The 18,942-nt window shown below is 45.0% G+C and overlaps 1 protein-coding gene across 1 annotated transcript in view; it reads left to right on the top strand.

The window, feature by feature from the left end:
* The window catches only part of ANKS1A (ankyrin repeat and sterile alpha motif domain containing 1A), a 181,711-nt gene that overhangs the window by 95,529 nt on the left and 67,240 nt on the right, over positions 1–18,942 (top strand). Inside the window, exon 11 of the mRNA XM_044917661.1 lies at positions 12,444–13,033. Coding sequence (XP_044773596.1) covers positions 12,444–13,033 — 590 coding nt within the window. The remainder of the gene's footprint in view (positions 1–12,443; positions 13,034–18,942) is intronic.

Here is an 18,942-nt window from a genome sequence, read left to right as displayed (position 1 = left end):
TACTGCCGGAGCATGTGTGACAGCCTCTGTGCTAAGAACAACAACAAGGGGCAGTGCGGTTCCCACTGCACTTGGAAGGGACTCCTGTGGCCTCCTCCTGTGGCCTCTCCCCGCTCTTTATAGTTTTCGGGTACTAGGTCCTTCGTGGGGCATGATTAGCGCCTCCTTTCAATCCTGATAGTCACGGTTCCGGTAAGAATGGGGGGTGTGATGGCTTCTCTTGAACCCACCCTTTGCTGGGTCTGTCAGAGGGTAGGGGGGTGGCAAAGAGAACATGTACGTATGTCTGACATCGTAGACCTTATTTTTAACTGTCCTGTTTAAAAGGTTTCTCTTCCAGCACGCAGAAACTTAGTGGTCGTTTTTATAGTAGTTGTTTTGTTTTGGTTTTTTATGGTTTCCATTTGGAGCTTTCTAAAAAAAAAAGTTAAAATTTAAATATAGTAAAATTTACCCTTTTCGTGTACAGTTCTGTGAGCTCTGACAAATACAATTATATAACTGCCTCCCCAGTCAAGGTACGGAATTGTTTTATCACACCAAAAACTCTCTCGTGTCCCTCTATAGTCAGTCCCACACCTTTCCCTTACCTCTGGCAACACTGCTTTTATGTCAGTACCAATAATTTTGCCTTTTTCAGAATGTCCTATAAATGGGAATCATACCATGTGTACCCTTTGAGTCGGGGGCCTTGCACTTAGCATGATTCACTCAAGAGTCCTCCATGTTGTTGTGTGTGCCAGTAATTTGTTACTTTTCATTGCCAAGTAATAGTCTGTTGTACTGGTGTACCATAGTTATCCATTCTCTAGTTGAGGGGTATTTGGGTCACTTAGAGTTCTTGGCAATTACAAAAAAACTATAAACATTTGCAGGTTTTTGTGTGAACATCAGTTTCATTTCTCTTGAGAAAACAGTAGGAATGGGATTGCTGGGTCCTAGGCAAATATATGCTACACTTTATAAGAAACTGTCACACCATTTTCCAGAGTGGTTATACCATTTTGCTTTTCCATCAGAGTTACAGTTACTGTGTATCCTCCCTAGCACTTAATATTGCCAGGTTTTTAAAATTGTAGTCCTTCTAATAGATGTGTAATGATATTTCATCGTGGATTTAATTTGTATTCCCATAATGATTCATGATGTGAACATCTATTAATGTGATTATTTGCCATCCATATAGCTAATGAAATCAATGTCCAACTCTTTTACTCATTTTAAGAAATTGGGTTGTTTATGTTCTTATAATTGAGTCATGAGAGTTCTTTATATATTTTGGATACTATTTATCAGATACATAATTTTGTCCTAGTCTGTGATTTGTCTCTTTATTTCCTTAACAGTGTCTTTTGAAGAGCAGAGGTTCTTAATTTTGATGACAACGTATCTTTTCTTTTCTTTCTTTTTTTTTTTTTTTAGGGATAAGGTCACAAATATTTTTTCCTGTATTTTCTTCTAGAAATATTGTAGGTTTAGGTATCCATTTAGGTCTGTGACCCATTTTGAGGTAATTTTTTAATATGATGTGAGGCATGGGGAGAGATTCATTTTTTTGCATGTGGATATCCAATTGTTTCAGCATGATTTGTCAAGGACCATCCTTTCCTTGCCTTTGTCAGTTTGTTATTCTTTTTCAGAATTGTTTTAGATATTCTTTCCATACAAAAATTTAGAATGAGCTGGTTGATTTCTACGAAAAGTCCTGCTGGATTTTTATTGGGATTGTGTTGAATCTATACAGCAATTTGAGGAACTCTCTTAACTGTATTGAGTCTTCTAATCATGTTGGTAGGTTTTTAATTAAAATATTTAGAGAGCATGGAGTAGAGCACCAATGCGTTCTCTAGTTGTTTAATAATAAATCATACTGAAATTAACCCTTAAAGAGCAAGTACTTAATGCTCTGTTTGAAAGTGGTTCTTAGGGAAGAATTTTTAGCATCAAGGAGGAACGAGATTATTAATTTTTTCTCTCTTTCGAAGGCTTGATCTGGACCCATTATAAGATAGCTGGCTCAACCTTTGGAAAGAAGAAAAAGAGACTCAGACAAACTTCATAAATGAGGCTGGTCTCCTTGGCTGCCAAATGCAGGAATTTTCTATCCTCAAGTCGAGAGATCTCTAGGTCAAGGAGGGAACTGCCACAGAGGACTTTAGGCCTCACATCTCCTCCTCCTTTGCTTTGGTTCCTTCTAGCTCAGCAATACAGTACTGGGCTAACTGTTAAGAGTAGGTGGTGCGGGAAGCAGATTTAATTGGACCACAGCATGTGGGGTGTGCCTGCCTCCAGGCAAGCTGGTTGGATCACTCAAAGACCTTTCAGACAAAGGAGTTGAGACATTAAAGATGAAAATGGGCTCTGCCAGTTTCTCAGTAGCCTGGAAGGAATGCCTGCTAGAGTTGGTAAATGTGAGACAAGTCAGCAGATGATATTACGGATTAGTACAGAGTCAGTCTTTTCTGCTTTTCCACTAATGTCATTATCTTAGGCAGCTTTTATGAATTAATTCATCAGTTCTCAAAAGGCCATGTTAATGAGACTACCAGAGCTTTCAGCCCTCTTTACTATATAATTCACAAACCTATGGCAGGAGGGGTGGGGTGGGAGATTATCTAAATTGTATTTTATTTGTTTTTATTTTTATTTTTTCATTTTATTTATTTATTTGACAGAGAGAGGTAACACAAGCAGGGGGAGTGGGAGAGGGAGAAGCAGGCCTCCCGCGGAGCAGGGAGCGCGATGTGGGGCTCCATCCCAGGACTCTGGGATCATGACCTGAGCCGAAGGCAGATGCTTAATGACTGAGCCACCCAGGCACCCCATAAGAGTATTTCTTAAAAGACATTGATAGAAAGTAGAATTAGCCAGTCAGAGTGTAGGTATACATCTAAATCTAACTGGTGAAGCTGAATTGCCCTCCCTTGATGGTTAATGAGCACACGCTTTCCCATTCCTTCACCAACATGGGATATTAGCACTCTTTAATGTTTTTCACCGTGATAAGCCAAAGAAGTGTCTTTTGTAATTTGCCTTTGCCTGATCTTGTGAAATTAAGCATCTTGGTCATTAGTGTTAGATGGCCTATGAGTTGCCTATCATTTTTCCCTCTATTTTTCTACTTAGAAATTAATTAATGGTAGTGGAAACACTTCATATAAATACTGATAATATTTGGCCAAAGTGATACTCAGAGGAAAGTTAGATCTTTAAATTTATTGTAAAACAAAGACTGGGGCACCTGAGTGGCTTAGTCAATTAAGTGTCCAACTCTTGATCTCACCTTAGGTCTTGATCTAAGGTCATGAGTTCAAGCCCTGTGTTGGGCTCCATGCCCAACTTAAATAAATAAATAAATAAGTAAATAAAGACTAAAACTTAAGAGAAAGTAGCAGAGAGGAATTAATAAAGATAAAAGCAGATAGTATACTTCACATACTTTATGGTATGCATGTTATACCTCAGTAAAGAAAAAATATAAAAGTGGAAATAATGAAATTTAAAAAAGCGGTAAACTTGACCATTACAATGAAAACTTGTTTGTTTTTCTAAAGATCTCTGATAATTCTGATCAAGAAAAGAGGAAAAAAACACAACATGTAGGAATAACATAAAGCACACATATAAGCACAAATTTAGAGATTTTAAAAATTAATAATAAAGGTTTATAGAAATAAATTTTTGTGGTTAGTTAGAGTTGCTGCCATCCCCCGGGATGTCTATTGGTCCGTCACAATGACTGGTAGCATTGGGGTTTCCAGTGGCATTTAGTGCTTGGTGACTAAGCATCTTGCACTATGTATGATACTTCTGCAGTTGCTGGATTGCCAGTTATGTCAGTGGGTATAACAAAAACTGATAGAAGTAGAAAGCAATCCATGAAGTAGAAAACTCATCCCTTGAGAAAGGTACTAGGCCCAGATGGTTTTATGACAGTTTTATCCAACTAGGTATTCCTCTCTTATTTAAATGATTTCCAACATAGAAGTCTTCTGAGATCATCATTCAGGGCTAGCATAACTAGCAATGAGAGCAGTGTTTCCAGTTGTATGTAGCACAGTCATATATTTCTCTTTAGTATTTAACTCTTTGCCCACTGGACATTCTGGACATACTGTTGAAATAGTGGACAGATTGCCGGGTTTGATAGCAAATGGGAAAGTAGCCAAGAGCTCTAAAAATCATTGTTCTCTGTGGTGATTTTCTGCAGCATCCACTAGTAGTGCTTGGGTCCAGGTGAAGTGGTTACTTAGCTTAGGACAGTGATGAATAATTATCTGAAGACAGTGATACATGTGGATTGTTTGGCACACAGCTACACTCTGAGGTTTTTTAGAAGCAAGTAAGTCAATATTCCTGAGAGCCATGCATTTAGATCTAAGTGAAGTTTACACATCAGCACGAAGACCTTAATCCTCTTGGAGGGGAGAAAAATGTTATCTTAGCTTCTCCCTCTACTTCCGCATCTGGAGCACTGCCAATTCCCGAGCCTTTAGGGAATTCTGTAGTGTAAGCGTTGGCTTTTCCCTTTGCCATCTTGGGATTCTCAGGTGTCCCTCCATGTGCAGTCCCATTTTTACATTTGGTTTAGTAAGACTTCAGGAAGAAGACCAGATCGGTACCTGTGTTCAATCCACCATATTTACCTGGAAGCTCTCATTGCTAAAATGTTAAAGTTCTATAAAGTGGGATAAAGTAATTTAAAAAAAGGGATAAATTATGTTAGTGCAGGAGATCAGGGATGGCTTTGTGAAGGAAGTAGCATTTGAACTAAACCCAAAAGCAGAGAATTCTACTTGCTAGGCAGAAGTAAGGCGGAAGGAGAGGGCATTCCAGGCAGAGGGAGTGGCATAAACAACAGTAAGGTGTTGGAAGATGATAGAGCTCATGTTTGGAGAATGGTTGGCTGGAACAAAGAACTGGTTGTAGAGTATCAGGTCTCAAATGTCAGTCATTATTCCAAAGACAGTGCAGTGTTGTTGAAGCTTTTTGAGTGAGATGGCAGGATAGAAGCCATGCTTTATGTATGTATAATTGTGGAATCTTAGATTGCAGTTGGGAGAGACTAGAGGCAGGAATACTTTGAAGTCAAGAGATTTCAAGGAATCTCTTAAAGGAAATTAGGGTCCAAACTAGAGTACAGTAGGAAGTGATAGGAAGGGAAGGTGTGGATGGTAGAGGTATTGAGGAGGTAGAATTAACAGGACCTTATAATCAAATGTGGAAGAATCAGGAAGAGAGGGTATTAAGGATGATTCTAAGGTTTTGAGCCTGGGCACCAACTGTGCAACCAACAAATAGGGGATCGAGGAGGAACACGTTTGAAGGAAGATGTTAAGTTAAGTTTTGAATATGTTAAGTTTGAGGTTTCAGGTACTAGGAGAACATCCAGGTAAAGATATTCCATAAACACTTAGAAATGTGGGCCTAGTGTTCAAGAGAGAGAGATTAGAAATGCAGAATCATGGATCATCCAAGTTGAGGTGATGGGTAACATAAAAGATTAATCAGTTGCTGTGGGAAAAACTAGAGAGAGTGAAGAAGAATACAACCTATATTCAGAAGCACAAAGGTAAAGAAACATAGGAAGATAATCAGGATCATGCAGTGCCATAGAAGCTGAGGCTGAATGTGACAGAACCCCCAAATAACTGTTGTTTAAACAAGATAGAAGTCCAGAAGTAAGGAGTCCAGGTCTAGCATGGCAGTTCATGATGGCCAAGGAACCAGTCTCTTTCTGCCATCTCATGGTTCAAGATGACTATCCAAATTCATGCTGTCAGCACAGGAAAGAAGAAAGGGGAGAAAGGAGGGCACTTTAAAGATAGTTCTCAAAAGTTGCACATTCCACTTTCACTTATAACTCATTGGCCAGAATTTGGTCATGTGACTATGCCTAACTACAAAGAAGCTGGGAAGTGTGGTCTTTAATGTAGGTGGCTGTGAGCCAATCTAAAAAGATCCTATGACCAAGGAAGAAGGGGAGAGTGGGTCCTGGGGATAACTGGTAAACTGTGTTAAATGATATAGAAAGAGCTAGACAAATGAAGACTAGAAAAAGCGTTCAGCAGTTAGAAGGCCATTGGTAAATTCAAGATGGGGAGATACTTCTCTGAGGTAGGGGAAAGAGATCAAATTATCCCCAAGTTTTGACATGGCATTGAGAGTAGTTGAGGAGGTTTGTCTAATCTAAGTCTTCCCAGGAAATTGATGTGATTATATCCAAGAGTATAGGTGCTGTGGGAAAGATGATGGTCTGAAAAGAGTGGGAGAAATGAGGAATCCATCTTACAGTGATACCGCAGTTTTTAAGAGATGAATAAAAGGGTGGCCAGGTCTGGTAGTCCACTTGGATTCTTGCTCTTCCACGTGTTGGCTGGTGACTGAGAAAGTCATTTAACCTCTTCAAGCCTGACTTTCTACATATAAAGTAGGGGTACATATTCTTACCTCATGGTTATTGTGAATATTAAAAAAGAAAGTGCTTAGCAGGGTGTCCAGCATAGAGTAACTAGTACCTAACACAGTGTAGCTGTTGGAAGCCAGCTGAGTTAAATAAACTGGTAGAGGACTCAGTCAGTTGTTTCTTGAGTATTCAGCAGGGCTCAACATTCCAGCAACTGGAGAAGAGAAAGCAAATGGTTGTGAATACCCAGTGTTGGAACTGGCAGAAGATCAAGGGAAACAGAGATGTCAAGTGTGCTGTTAAATTAGGCACGGTTAAAGTATCATGGCTGGTTGGAAAGTGATCCAAGCAGAGCTGGTACATTGAATAGGGAAATTCGGGGGGCCAGAGGTCCAACAACAGGCAGTGAACAGACTCTTAAGGAAATGGGGGAGCTGTAAGGTAATCAGGACCAAGTCAAGGTAGAACAGTCCTGAGTCCCAAAGCTGGGCTGTACCTATAGGGGCTGCAGTGGGTAGAGATGGGTCCTGACCTGAAGATTCTCCACCGTGCTGCTACACGTCACCGTGCATTAAACTTGCAAGACTGTTGCACCTTCCCCGCCAGTGGAGTTTTATTCTGTCTAGTTTACAGGGCCACTTAGAAGAAACCAGTCTCCTTTTGCAGAGTCGGGAGAAAGGAAACCAGCCTCTGTGTGCAGTGGTAGCGTGAAGAGCAGTTCGGAAATGGTTGTAAATGAAGAATGATGATAATGATAGCAGCTACCGTTTAATGAATGCTTCTCAGGGGCGGCCATGTGCTGAGTCCATCTACGCTGATTAGGTCATTGTGTATCTCATGACAAATCATCCGGGTGGGGGCTATTTTTATCGCTGTGTAGTAGATGAGGAAGAAGTTCGGTGTTAGAGCTGAGTCTTAAGCCCTAGTCTGGCTGAATCCAAAGCCTGTTTAGCCATGAGGTTAAACCATTTTCATCCAGGGCCCTGCTGCTCTTCACGTTCTTAACGCCCTAGAACTGGAAGATTCGTTTATCTAATCAGAGTCGAATCATACTAAATCTTAAAGCCTTAGAGAATGCATCCCAGTCTTTCTTTCTTGCTTTTTTGCTTTCTTCGCTTTCTTCTCTTTCTTCTCTTTCTTTTTTTTTTTTTTAAAGACCCAGATAGAAAAAAAATCACACGGCTGGGACTATAACTTGGGCCTCCTGAATCCCAGTCCAGGTCTCTGTTTCTCTGGTTGCCATGGACCAGAGAGAATGGACTCTTGGTCTACTTGTCTTATCAGATCACAGTCACCAGCAAGTGTCTGCATAACCTAGTCAGCACCTTCCTTCTGAGGAGAACATGGTGACTCTCCACAAGTGGCCATGTACATAGGAGTTCTCCTGGACACACCCGGTTTCTGGTGCTCACTGCAGTGACTGGGCAGTTGGAGGGTTCCAGTCCTAACGGAACAAAGCAAGCAGAACAGTCTGGGTAACTGGAGTAACCTGTGGGTTGGAGGGTTGATTTGACTTAGCAAGTTCTCACATAAGCCGCAATTTTTAGCTCTAATCTAAACAGACAAGGGGGTTACTGAAAATGTGTAAATGTTAAAATGTTGTTATTTACAAGCCCTTGAGATCCCCGTGGATCATCATCATCATTAAAATGCAGCACAGAAGACCCCTTGCTTCAGCAGCTCACAGGGTAAAAGGAAAACGAACAACACCCAGAGTGAATAAAGATTGAAAGTCCAAGGGGCTGGGAATTAGCATGCTGCTGTGTGCTACTTGGTCGAGCAGCTGGCCTTGATCTACGGGGAGAGTAGGGAAACAGCTGTCCCTGTGTCCTGGCCCCTTGTTTCTCTCCTACAAGGGCAGGTTGTGGGGACTGCTGAGGACAGTGCGGGAGGAGGATTGGAAGCTGTGTAGTTCTAAGGTGGGAGCGCAGTGATTCCCAGTCAGAGGGAAAGCCTCAGGCCTGACGGTTCTCTTCAGCGAGTCCGAGAGTCAATGAGTGCCCAGGCACGAGGTTTGTGGCTCTGCTTTTTCTAATGTGTTTCCACTGACCTTTAAGCCTGTCAAGGCCTTACTTCTCCTTCAGTGCCCAGCTCAAAAGCCGCCTCTTCTGAGAATCCTTCTGGTTCGAAGTAATCACACTTTCCTTCCTGCTCACTGTGCATTTGGTTTATACTTTTTTTTTTTTTAAGATTTTATTTATTTATTTGGCAGAGAGAGACACAGCAAGAGAGGGAACACAAGCAGGGGGAGTGGGAGAGGGAGAAGCAGGCTTCCCGCTGAGCAGGGAGCCCGATGTGGGGCTCGATCCCAGGACCCTGGGATCATGACCTGAGCCGAAGGCAGACGCTTAACGACTGAGCCACCCAGGTGCCCCTGGTTTATACTTTTTTAAAAGCATCTACTAATTTTGGCCTTGAATTCTAGTCATTTCTGTATATGCTAGTTTCTTCTGATAGCTGGTAAGCCCATTGAGAAACTCCGTGTCTTCATCTCTGGGGTGCCCCGTGAAGGCAGACATTTTCACATGCTTATTGATGGAATGGATACTTACAGCCACAGTTGTGGGGCCCGTTTCTCACTTCAGCCTTCTCACTGTATTACCCTCTGTCCCTTCCTTCTGCTGTCGAGGGTTGTAAGGATAATGAAGGCAATGGATCTTCATACACTGTCTTTGGTGATCTTTTTGACAAACTTGTGAGGAGCAGACTTAGTTGTTGGGCTCTTCTGTGAGTGAAGTACGTTGTAATGGATCCTTTGTGGAGAATAATAGTAATTGTTAACATCTCTTGAGAGCTGGCATGTGCCAGGTGTGGTTCTAAGTGCTTGACACTACAATTTAATTCTTACAGCAATCCTATGAAGTCAGTACTATCATGATCCCAAAATTATAGACAAGAATTCTGGGCACAGAGCAGTTAAGTAATTTGCTCAAGATCTGGCTCATGATCAGTACGTTATATTGTTACCACCTTGTCCCTGAGAGGCCTAATATTATCCTGACTTTACCGAAGGACGGGACCACTCAGTAGTTCTTTTCCTACCTGTTGATTTGCCAGGATATCGAGCTTAGTCTTGGATATGGTTTTTTATGGGGAAGAGAACTCTAGCTTATTAAGATCCTGAGGGAGGATCTTCAATCTTGACAAGCTTTTCAAATTCCAAGGTGTCTTTCCTAGGGAATTGCCTGGGTAAGTCATGTAATCATAAGAATTCCTTTCCATGATTTCTTTTACTCCATAAAGTATTGGTAGATTGTGTTTTCCCTCATGGGATTATGGCCCTCAGAAATTTTTCCTCTTCACATATTTCCTCCTTCCATAAGTTTCCATTCTTTCTTTCTGCCCACTTCCTTCCCCCGGCATCTGTCTGGTATTGAGCTCTTGGCATCTGTCTTTCTTTCTTCATTGATGGCTAGCATGAATGGGTGGCTGTTAGACAGGACCTTCATTGTCAGCTCCCACAGCAGCAGTCAGAACATTCTCTGTGGCCTGGGTTCCAAGGTCCACCCAGGCAGTGTAAGCCAGGCTAACTCCCAGTTCTGGACTCCGGTGTTTCTCTTTTGTTGTTGGACTCCCCTCCCTCCCCAAAATATTGTGAAATAAGGAGCCAGATGCTGACACAAAGGAATAGAAGCCCGTGTTCCTGTTACCAAAGTCCTCTTTTTGTATTCAAATGCAGTCAGAGGAATGTTGCACCTTGGGCCAGAATCTGTAGGAAATTGGCCATGTGGGTATGGTCCGAGAGGTAGCAATTTTGACTCTCCTGGTCAGCCTCTCCTAGGAAGTGCCATTGGTCTGAACCACAAGTGATGGTCATGTGTCATCTTCTCTGGCCCCACCGTGCGACGCTACAGGGCAGCTTTGTTTGGGCGGCCAGTTGTCATATGCGGAATTCATAGTCCTGAAGTCTTGGCTTCCTGGGGCTGAGTTAAGCTGGATGGAACTCTTATGTACGCAGCATTTCTTCTTCCCTAGAGAAATGATTCCAGTTGTTCAGTGCTTTTCAGTGCTCTGGACCTGACCTTTGGGGTATAGAGTTTGTGAGTTAGGGGTGTGAAAATCCTGAAGCAGTCAAGTGTAGAGGAAGGAGATGCCAAAGTTCATACTTCTGGACTCCTGTGGATAAGTAATCAGAGCCATAAAGTGGAGCTAATTGGCTGCCCCCTTGCAGCCTCAGCAGGCTTGCCAAAAGCTGAAGAGACTGTGGAGACTGAACCATTCTTCTTGAGAAAGTGGGGTGAATGGAACCATGGCCCTGCTCAGACCTCAGGGTGATGGGTGCAATATGAGAATTGGTTGTTGGGATCCTTCCTTAAAGGCTGTCTTGGAAGAGCCAGCATTGTAGGACTTTGCCATTGTGCATGGAGCAGTGAAGACTGTTGTAGTGCATCATGTTTATAAAGTGCACCCCTTCTCACCTGATGACCCTATTCAGTTGTGGAACTGAGCTTCCAGGAGCCTTGGGCTGCAGGCATGCTGGTCAGGGAGAGTGGGTGCTATGTAGGCAGTAGCAGGAGAAGCAGCCAGGCAGGGATCTGCAGCAGCCCCTGAGGGGGAGAAGTTTGCCATCACGGTATGGTAGAGACTTGGATTCTTATCACCATTGTAACATAAAAGGGATTTTGAAAGCCTATGTACAGTTCATCCTACTTATTTTAGATACTGAAGCCCAGCAGGATGAGATCAGTGCCAAGGCCACACAGCTAGAGAGCAGCACAGCCAGGACCAGAGCCAGGGTTAAAGTCTTCTCCCCCACCACCTTGGACAAACCACTAAAGGCCCGAGGACCTTAGATTCCTCATCTGTAACAATAATTGAACTTGATCCTTTGGGTTCTAAGATTTTCTGAACTCATGAACAATGCTTGGGAGCTTTGGGCAGACTAGGGAATCATTTGGTATCTATACCGTTGATTCCACTTATAGAGAAAATAACATTGAATATTAGTTTAGGAATGTGAGCTAGTACTGGGTGCAGGGTGGTTAATCTACCCTGCTGATGTGGATGAAAATCTCTAATGGGTCTGAGTTCACACAGGGCGAGCCCCTTGGTGTCCCAGTGTGATTCTGATGTTGGAATCTGATTTGGTCAATTATTTATGCCACTTCAGGGCAGAAGTATTTGATATCTTGGGTGAGTATACAGTAGTAGTTGGCCTCATGAGCTAGTAGTGTCAGATTTCGGGGCTGTTGAGGAGGTCTTGAGAGAACTGCAAATGTCTCTTGGCATTGACAAATTAGACCATTTTGTTTTCAGTGGATCAGCTGAGGTTAAACTTAAACAAATAGGAGCAGCTGGGAGGCTTTGGAAGGAGTGAGATATGCACATTCTCAAAAAATAAATAAATAAATAACGTCTGGGCTCCCTGAGGAAGGAAGGATGAGGTGTGGAACCCTGAACAACCCCCCTGTGAGGAAGGAAGCGGTTATTTCTCTGCTGTTTTGTTTTGCACGTTCAGTTAAAGAATTCCAGAAGTTGCAGGTTGTGGATCATGACCTCCATTTTTTTTCCCCTCTGTTGCTGCTTGCCAGAGGAAGGGAGGGCGGGTGGCTCTAAATAACACTTTGGCCTTTATGGAAATGTATCAGATGTTCCAGGAGTGAGTCTCGCCTGCTCACTGGCGCTCTCTCTCTCTCTTTCTCACTTTTACTCCGTGTTTGCTCTCTGTCTCCTTACTCGTGTCCTTTCTGTAGGATCTAGTTAGCACTTCTCGCCTTATATAGCAAGGTCTGGTCGTTAACGTTAACAGAAACCTAACAACAGGGAAGGCTGCCAGAGAGCATTAATCAGGCCAGTGTTTGGAATTTCATAAATGCTCTGACTTTGGGTACAAATTGAACATTAAGAACAATACGAAACTGTTTTCTTCCTTCCACTCTCTTCTTCTCTCCCTCTGCCCTCTCTCCAACCCATCCAGCTTCTCTCTCTTTCCCTGTTGTTGAATTCCTCAGCCCTGCCGTTCGCTCGCTGCGTTGGAACTCTGTTGATTTTTGCCACGTTTAATTTTTTATTTCTCTGTCTCTCCATCCACTCCAAGACCACAGGCGGGGCAGCAGCAGCCGGAGCCAGGACTCTGCGGAGGGGCAGGACGGGCAGGTCCCAGAGCAGTTCTCCGGTCTCCTCCACGGCTCCTCCCCGGTGTGTGAGGTGGGGCAGGACCCTTTCCAGCTGCTCTCTGCCACTGGCCAGAACCTTCCAGAAGGGTCCTCTGCACAGGGCGCCTGTCACGAGGCCAGCATGCAGCTGGAGGAGACGGCTGTGCGTGCTCCTGGAGCCTCTCCGCCCAGTGTCCTGGACCAGAGTAAGAGAGCGGGTTACCCGGCTGGCCTGCCCACCACCAACAGCCAATCGCACCCCGAAACTTTGACTCACACAGCATCTCAACACCCTGGTGGTGCCGAGGAAGAAAGAGACCGGAGTGGGGCTAGGAGCCGAGCCCCTCCCACCAGCAAACCCAAAGCTGAACTCAAACTCAGCCGCAGCTTGTCCAAGTCTGACTCTGATCTTCTGACCTGCTCACCCACGGAGGACACTACAATGGGGAGCCGGAGTGAGTCCTTGTCCAACTGCAGCATCGGGAAGAAGAGGCTGGAGAAGTCGCCCTCCTTTGCCTCAGAGTGGGATGAGGTAAGGCCACGTGATGTCAGAGGGAGCTGGGCTGGCCACAGCCCACCACAGCTCCCCTGTGTGCCGACTCCCGGGACCAGGACGTGTGGGCCAGGGTTGCCCTGGTTCCTTTGCACTGTGACCAGAGTGTTTCTGACAGCCGTGACGAGGCAAGCCCCAAGTTGCCAGGCAGGGGATCTTATTGCCCAGATGGCAAAGGATAGGTCCATTCATGGTTAAACTGGAGGGTGGCGGCCCCAAGCAGAGCGGGTCTGAGGGAGAGGCAGTTCCTAGAAATGACATGCTGTTTGGAAATATTTGGATCCCATTAGCCACCATGCAGGCAGTCATGCTCACCCTGAAGATGCTTAAGAAGAGCTAGAAAACTTTGTATGAGTCTTCAGGAGGAAGAGGGAAGGCCCAGGGTCAGCTAGGAGCAGGGGAGAGGGTTGGGCTCTGGGAGAAGCTGCTGAAAGAGGATCAGGAGCGGGCTTTTCTAGTCTCCGCTCCTCCGTGATTATTCCTACTGCATTCCCCTGGAAGACCAAACGCCTCTCCCAGCAGAAGCATTCTACCCGTCCCACATTCCCGGGTTGATGAGGCAGAGGGTTAGGTGGTTGGAAAAACAAAGAGAGATTAGAGAGGAGAAAACATTTTGGAGTCTGAGGCCCAGGTTAACTTTCATAACCACTGTTATAGAATAGTTAGAAATATGTACCCGAATATTTTTCAGTGACCTGTGACATGTCTTACTGGGCACAAGAATGTGTTTCTCAAAGATTGGTAAACACCCAGAGAATGTTAAAGTGCTACCCTTGCAGGCTTCTTGCTGAGAGGGAGCTGCCTTTGAAGGGGAATGGGTCTGTCTCCCAGGAACATTTTCAAGAGATGAATTTAGCTCGCAAAGAGGAGGGGAACAGTGCAGCTGACGCGTCCCTTTGAGCAATCTGTAGACTAAATGCCCTACCCAAATCTATTCAGGTTGCAGCTGCAAAGTTATATAAACCAAAGTGAATCCCATTCCCAGCGTGGGAACAGGGTGGGGGCAATTCCTACAGCACTCTTATCTCCAGATAAGATGAGGTTGAGGACTCTGTGTAGTCAGGGACTGAGGAATCCTGTGCAATAGAAAGTTTTCACTGGTTCAGAAACCAAGATTGGATGAGCCTGGACCAGACGCTAGACCACTTAAAGGGAAATCAGTTTGAGTGACAGAGCTCCTGGCCCATGGGAGATTACACACTAGAGTCTGTGTGTTTGTAGGAACGTGTGCTCTGCCTTTGTTTTTCAAAACAGACAAAACAGAGTTTACTCACTTATAGTCAAGGATAGGATGAGGCAGTTTACAAGTAAGAGAAGTGCGGTGTGCTTCCGGGGCCGATGGAGAAAAACATCAGTGGGGGTGGGGAGGGTGGAGACAGGAGATGAGACAGAGGGTGGGAAGGGGCTTCAGGAAAGATCTCAGAGACACGGAATTTGACCTGGAATTAAAGAACCAAGTGTTTGGGGGAAAACCAGGTTGAAGCTAGGGGAATGAAGAAAGGGCACTGGTGGAGAAAATCGCGTGAGTGAAGGCGTGGAGCTGGGAAAGCTTAGATCGTTTGGTTTCTATAGAGAGTAGAGTTCGTATAGGGGAGCATAAGGAATAAGGGTAGGGGGCACCTGGCTGGCTCAGTCGGTGGAGCGTACAACTCTTAATCTCAGGGTTTGAAGTTCAAACCCCACGTTGGGTGTAGAGATTACTTAAAAAAAAAAATCTTAAAAAGAAATAAGGGTGGAGAGTGAGATTGGGATCACATAGTGGGAGGGGACTGAACACGAGGCTGAGAAGTGAGTATTTGATTTGATATCAAGGCAATACCTCAGAATCCTTCAAATGGGCTGGAAGACAGCTTTACCAGTCTAATGAATTACCTCTTCTTTTTGGCTCCATCTCCTGAGCATACCTTTCACCCAAGAGGTCGATAGTGCTGGGTGATTGGCCACAGGATTCCCATGCTCTGTTAACACGCAGCATTGCCCGGCAGTCTAATCGGCTCCACCATTTCCTCTTGGAGGAGAAACATGAAATCACTGAAGCACGGCCCAGCTTAATTGAAGTTGGCTGTTCGGGCTAATCCACGGTTGTCTCTTGGCCCGTTAGGGACAGGAGGTTCATATGCTCACATTTCTGTTGTAGGTAGAGCTTGCAGGTGGCTACCATGAACCCTAGAACTGTGTGAGGTCTGGGTATCCTGGGCCAGTCTGTACTGTGACTGAATGACCGGAAGCACTGTTACACTTTAAATTCAAAAACCTAAGGCAACTGAGGTCTTACTGGAAGGAATTCAGAAGATTGAGATTTGCTCGTATAGAGAATATTAACAGGGCCCTTCATGCGTAATCCTTCATCATTGTTTTTGAGTCATATTATACTTGGTTTTTGTGGATATCTCTGTCAAAAGAGAAACTTCAGAAGTGTTTCCCCCAGTGGTTGGCCCTAGACCCAGGCCTTTGGCAGACTTTCCTAGAACGAGTCATTAGTTAATGGCTGCTCCCCACCCTACCCCTGACCGGTGCCTGAAGGCTGCTTTGCCGTATCTTGTGCTTGATTTCTTTGTCATCACTAGATCCCCAGGAGGCTGGGGAAAGTTGCTCTGAAGGAGCTTGGGTCCAGCTCAGCTCCTCACTGTGGGGCCCGGGCAGCTGTGATTGCAAGTCTGCCAGGCTGCTCCTAGAAGGCGGTGCAGGGTCATACACAAGGCTCAGGCTCCAGAGTCAGGAGATCCAGCTCTGAGCCCTGGCTCCACCATCAACTCTTCCTTGTCCCATGAGTGGCCTCAGGAAGCCTCAGCGTCATTTCTGTATTTGTGAAACAGGCAGTCAAATCTGTGTTTCAGAGGCGTTTTTTACCAGTTAAACATGTGTTTAAGTGCCTAGCCCAGTTCCTACTATGCATAAGGTATTGAGTAAATGGTAGCTATTCCTATTATTATTATGCTTGGAGTTTTGGAGAATGGGAATTGAGGCACAGAGTGTCTTCAGAACTTAAGAAAGGCAGAACTTTGTGGGGCTTGTCTGGTGCTGGCGAGGTGACAGGGAAGCAGCGGAGTTCAAGCCCCTCACCTGGTGACGTCCTGAATGACTCTGGCCCACCCCAGGGTTAGAAGAGCCTACCCAGCCGGGGAAAGTAGGGCAGTAGCCCCCCATTGTTCTTTGAGAAATTAATAAGCCTTCCTGCTAACGCCCGGAGAGGGGAGAAGCTGGAGAGAAATCTGCAGCCCTCTCTACTGTTTCTTTTTCAAATGTATTCTTCTGTATCATGGCCGGCAGTGGCTACCTGATGGGCTGCTTGTTGGGGATGATGGTCTGTAGCTGGGGGACCTGCACAGCTGGCAGATTGGGAGTCACTTTTTCCAAATACAGACCACTCCTTACAGGTGCTTCATGCAGCCCTTGGTGATTACCCAGAATGAGAGGACTTTGGAAAGTTAGCCTGGTTAAGGTGGAACTCTGAGATGGCATCCATTATGACACTAGCATTCTCCCTAGTTTCTGTTAGATTTTTAGTAACAAAAAATAATAGAGTTTGCTTTGAAAAGAGCTCTGCCTAAGAGGAGATCGAAATCCAAGCTTCAGTAGATACTTTCTCTGTTCACCAGTCAAAAATCAAAGCACTCCTTGTTATCTTGATGATGCCTAATAGAATAGGGGCATAAAGAAGGTAAACTGGAAAGCTGTCCATCAATACACTTTAAAAATATATAGATTAGGAACGGGAAAATCACCTACATCTCTCTACAGGTTGACCTCTATTAACATTATATCCAAATTTGAGGTCTTAGTGTATTTACCGATTTCTAATCTGTGTGTCTTACCTAACTACTGCATTTTGTGGTTATCTAACCATGGCAACATCCATAAGACCCGGATTCAGACCTGAATTGTGAAAGGCACAGTTTCCTGTTGTGTGGCTGTGTCAGAGGGCTAGTTTGTTCGTTGTTGTTGAAGCTGTCCTCCAGGTTGGTGTCGGACACCTTGCAGGGCATCTTCCGTCTGCCCTCGGGCATGTTCCCTACCCTTCTCTACCTGCCTGTGTTCCCCAGAAGGCTCATCTGTGTGACCTGCCTCACGAGGCCAAAGGAATCGTGGGTTGGCTGCGTCCCCCTCCTAAACACCAGCTCTCCTATGAGGGACCTTTCCCTAAAGCTGCTCTCTCTGGGTTCTGCTAACCAGCCCCTCCCCTTGACTCCTCCAGCCTGGGGCTCCTGGCTGTGACTCACTGTCCTCCCTGTCGCTCTCTCTGTACCCTGTCCAAATCTGTATAAATCATCCTTCAGTTGCCCAGTTTGTATGTGCCATCTTTTTCCTGAGGGGACCCTGAGCGGCATGGACATTTGTAGCACTGTTTCTATCCAGTGTAAGGAAGCCGAGATGGCCGTGTGCTGGAGCAGTAAACCCAGCTCGTGCATGTAAATTGTAAATTAATCTTCATTTGCAGACGAGCCAGAGGTGGATATTCAGGGTGCTGGGAAGCAGGAGAAATTCATCATCTAACTTGAAGCCTCTCCCACCTCCGACTGTAGGAAGCCTGTTCCCCTTTCCAGAGCTGGCCATGTGGTCAGCGCCTCACCTGTGTGCCCCAGAGCCCCCATCTCCTAGATGTGTCTCCATCCTGTGTCTGCGCCGTGGGGTGCACCCACGAGCCCACACAGCAGCAGCGGTGGCTAATATCTGAAGTACATACTGCCTAAGAACAAAAGAACCTTCTGGTCAGATTGTGGCTTGAATGTATGTCGTCTTTGGGGTTAGATAGGTCTCTCACATACCTGCCTTTGGATGAGATTGAAGCTTATGAAAGACAAAACTCCAGAAGGCTGCTTGTCTACTTAGCATAAACATTTGAGTAATTTAAAACTTGGCTGAAGACTTAAGTGATAAATTTGTTTTGTAATCAGCTTTCATAAATATTAAGTGGGAAATGGTGAAGAGCAGGGACGTGTGCTTTGTGTGCATTTTGTATGAGCTGAGAATAATTCCCGGCCAGCAGTTTGGGGCACGCCCTGGTTTCACCTGAAGTGGTAGCTGAGAGGGGACCCTTGGCTCTCAGATCCCTCGGTGAGCAGGGAAGTGGCAGCGGCAGGGAGGGCGCCCTTCCAGTCCCATAGGCCAGGTCCCAGCCGCCCCACCCTTCCGGGTGCGCTGTCCAGTTGGAGGCATGATGTCATCAAGAGAAAAGCTGATTGGTTCAACTCCACAGAGGCTTGGTTTGCTTTTAACCCGTGAGGGTTGGGTGAGCTAGAAGAATGGCCTCGATGTAAAATAGAGATTGGAGCTTGAGTTTGCGCTGACAATGGCTAAACTTTCCACACCACAGTCTGCAGTTTGTATTGTTCTTTATTATGTAAAGAAGCATGCTGTGTATTCTTTCTGGCTGAGTGTGGCCAGCCCACGCTAGACAAGAATGTGATACTCCTACCTCTGGGGACAAATCGGAGCTTGGAATGTCTGTTTAGTTGTTTCCCTGTATACACAAGTTACAACTTTTGTCCTAGAACCTTGAAATTTCCCTTGGTTTTAAGTGGCCTACTAAGATTGAGGGCTTTTTGTTGTTGTATTTTAAAAAGAATCTCAGTTTACAGGCAGTCCTGAATAAACAGTTTTGCCTTTCTATCTGATAAACCCAAGTGATTTTGGTTAGCCCAGATTAAAAAGCGCCGTGCTGCTTGTTTTTTTCACCCTTTTTTTCTAGTAATTTGTGTTGGGTGACTTTTTATACATGGGCATTTCCATGGCCTTGATGCTAACAGAACCCCATACATAGCATTACGAATAAGCCAGCGTTAGTCCTGGCTCTATGGTTAGTGAGGAGGGGACTGGTGTGCTTGACCCCTGCCACACCCCACCAGACCGCTCTCTTGGTGACATCATGCCTCCAAGTGGACAGCGTG

The sequence above is a fragment of the Neomonachus schauinslandi genome, chromosome 8, assembly GCF_002201575.2.
Source record: "Neomonachus schauinslandi chromosome 8, ASM220157v2, whole genome shotgun sequence".
Lineage (NCBI taxonomy): Eukaryota > Metazoa > Chordata > Mammalia > Carnivora > Phocidae > Neomonachus > Neomonachus schauinslandi.
The sequence above is the reverse complement of the archived record's forward strand: the minus strand, read 5'-3'. Positions and strand labels throughout refer to the sequence as shown.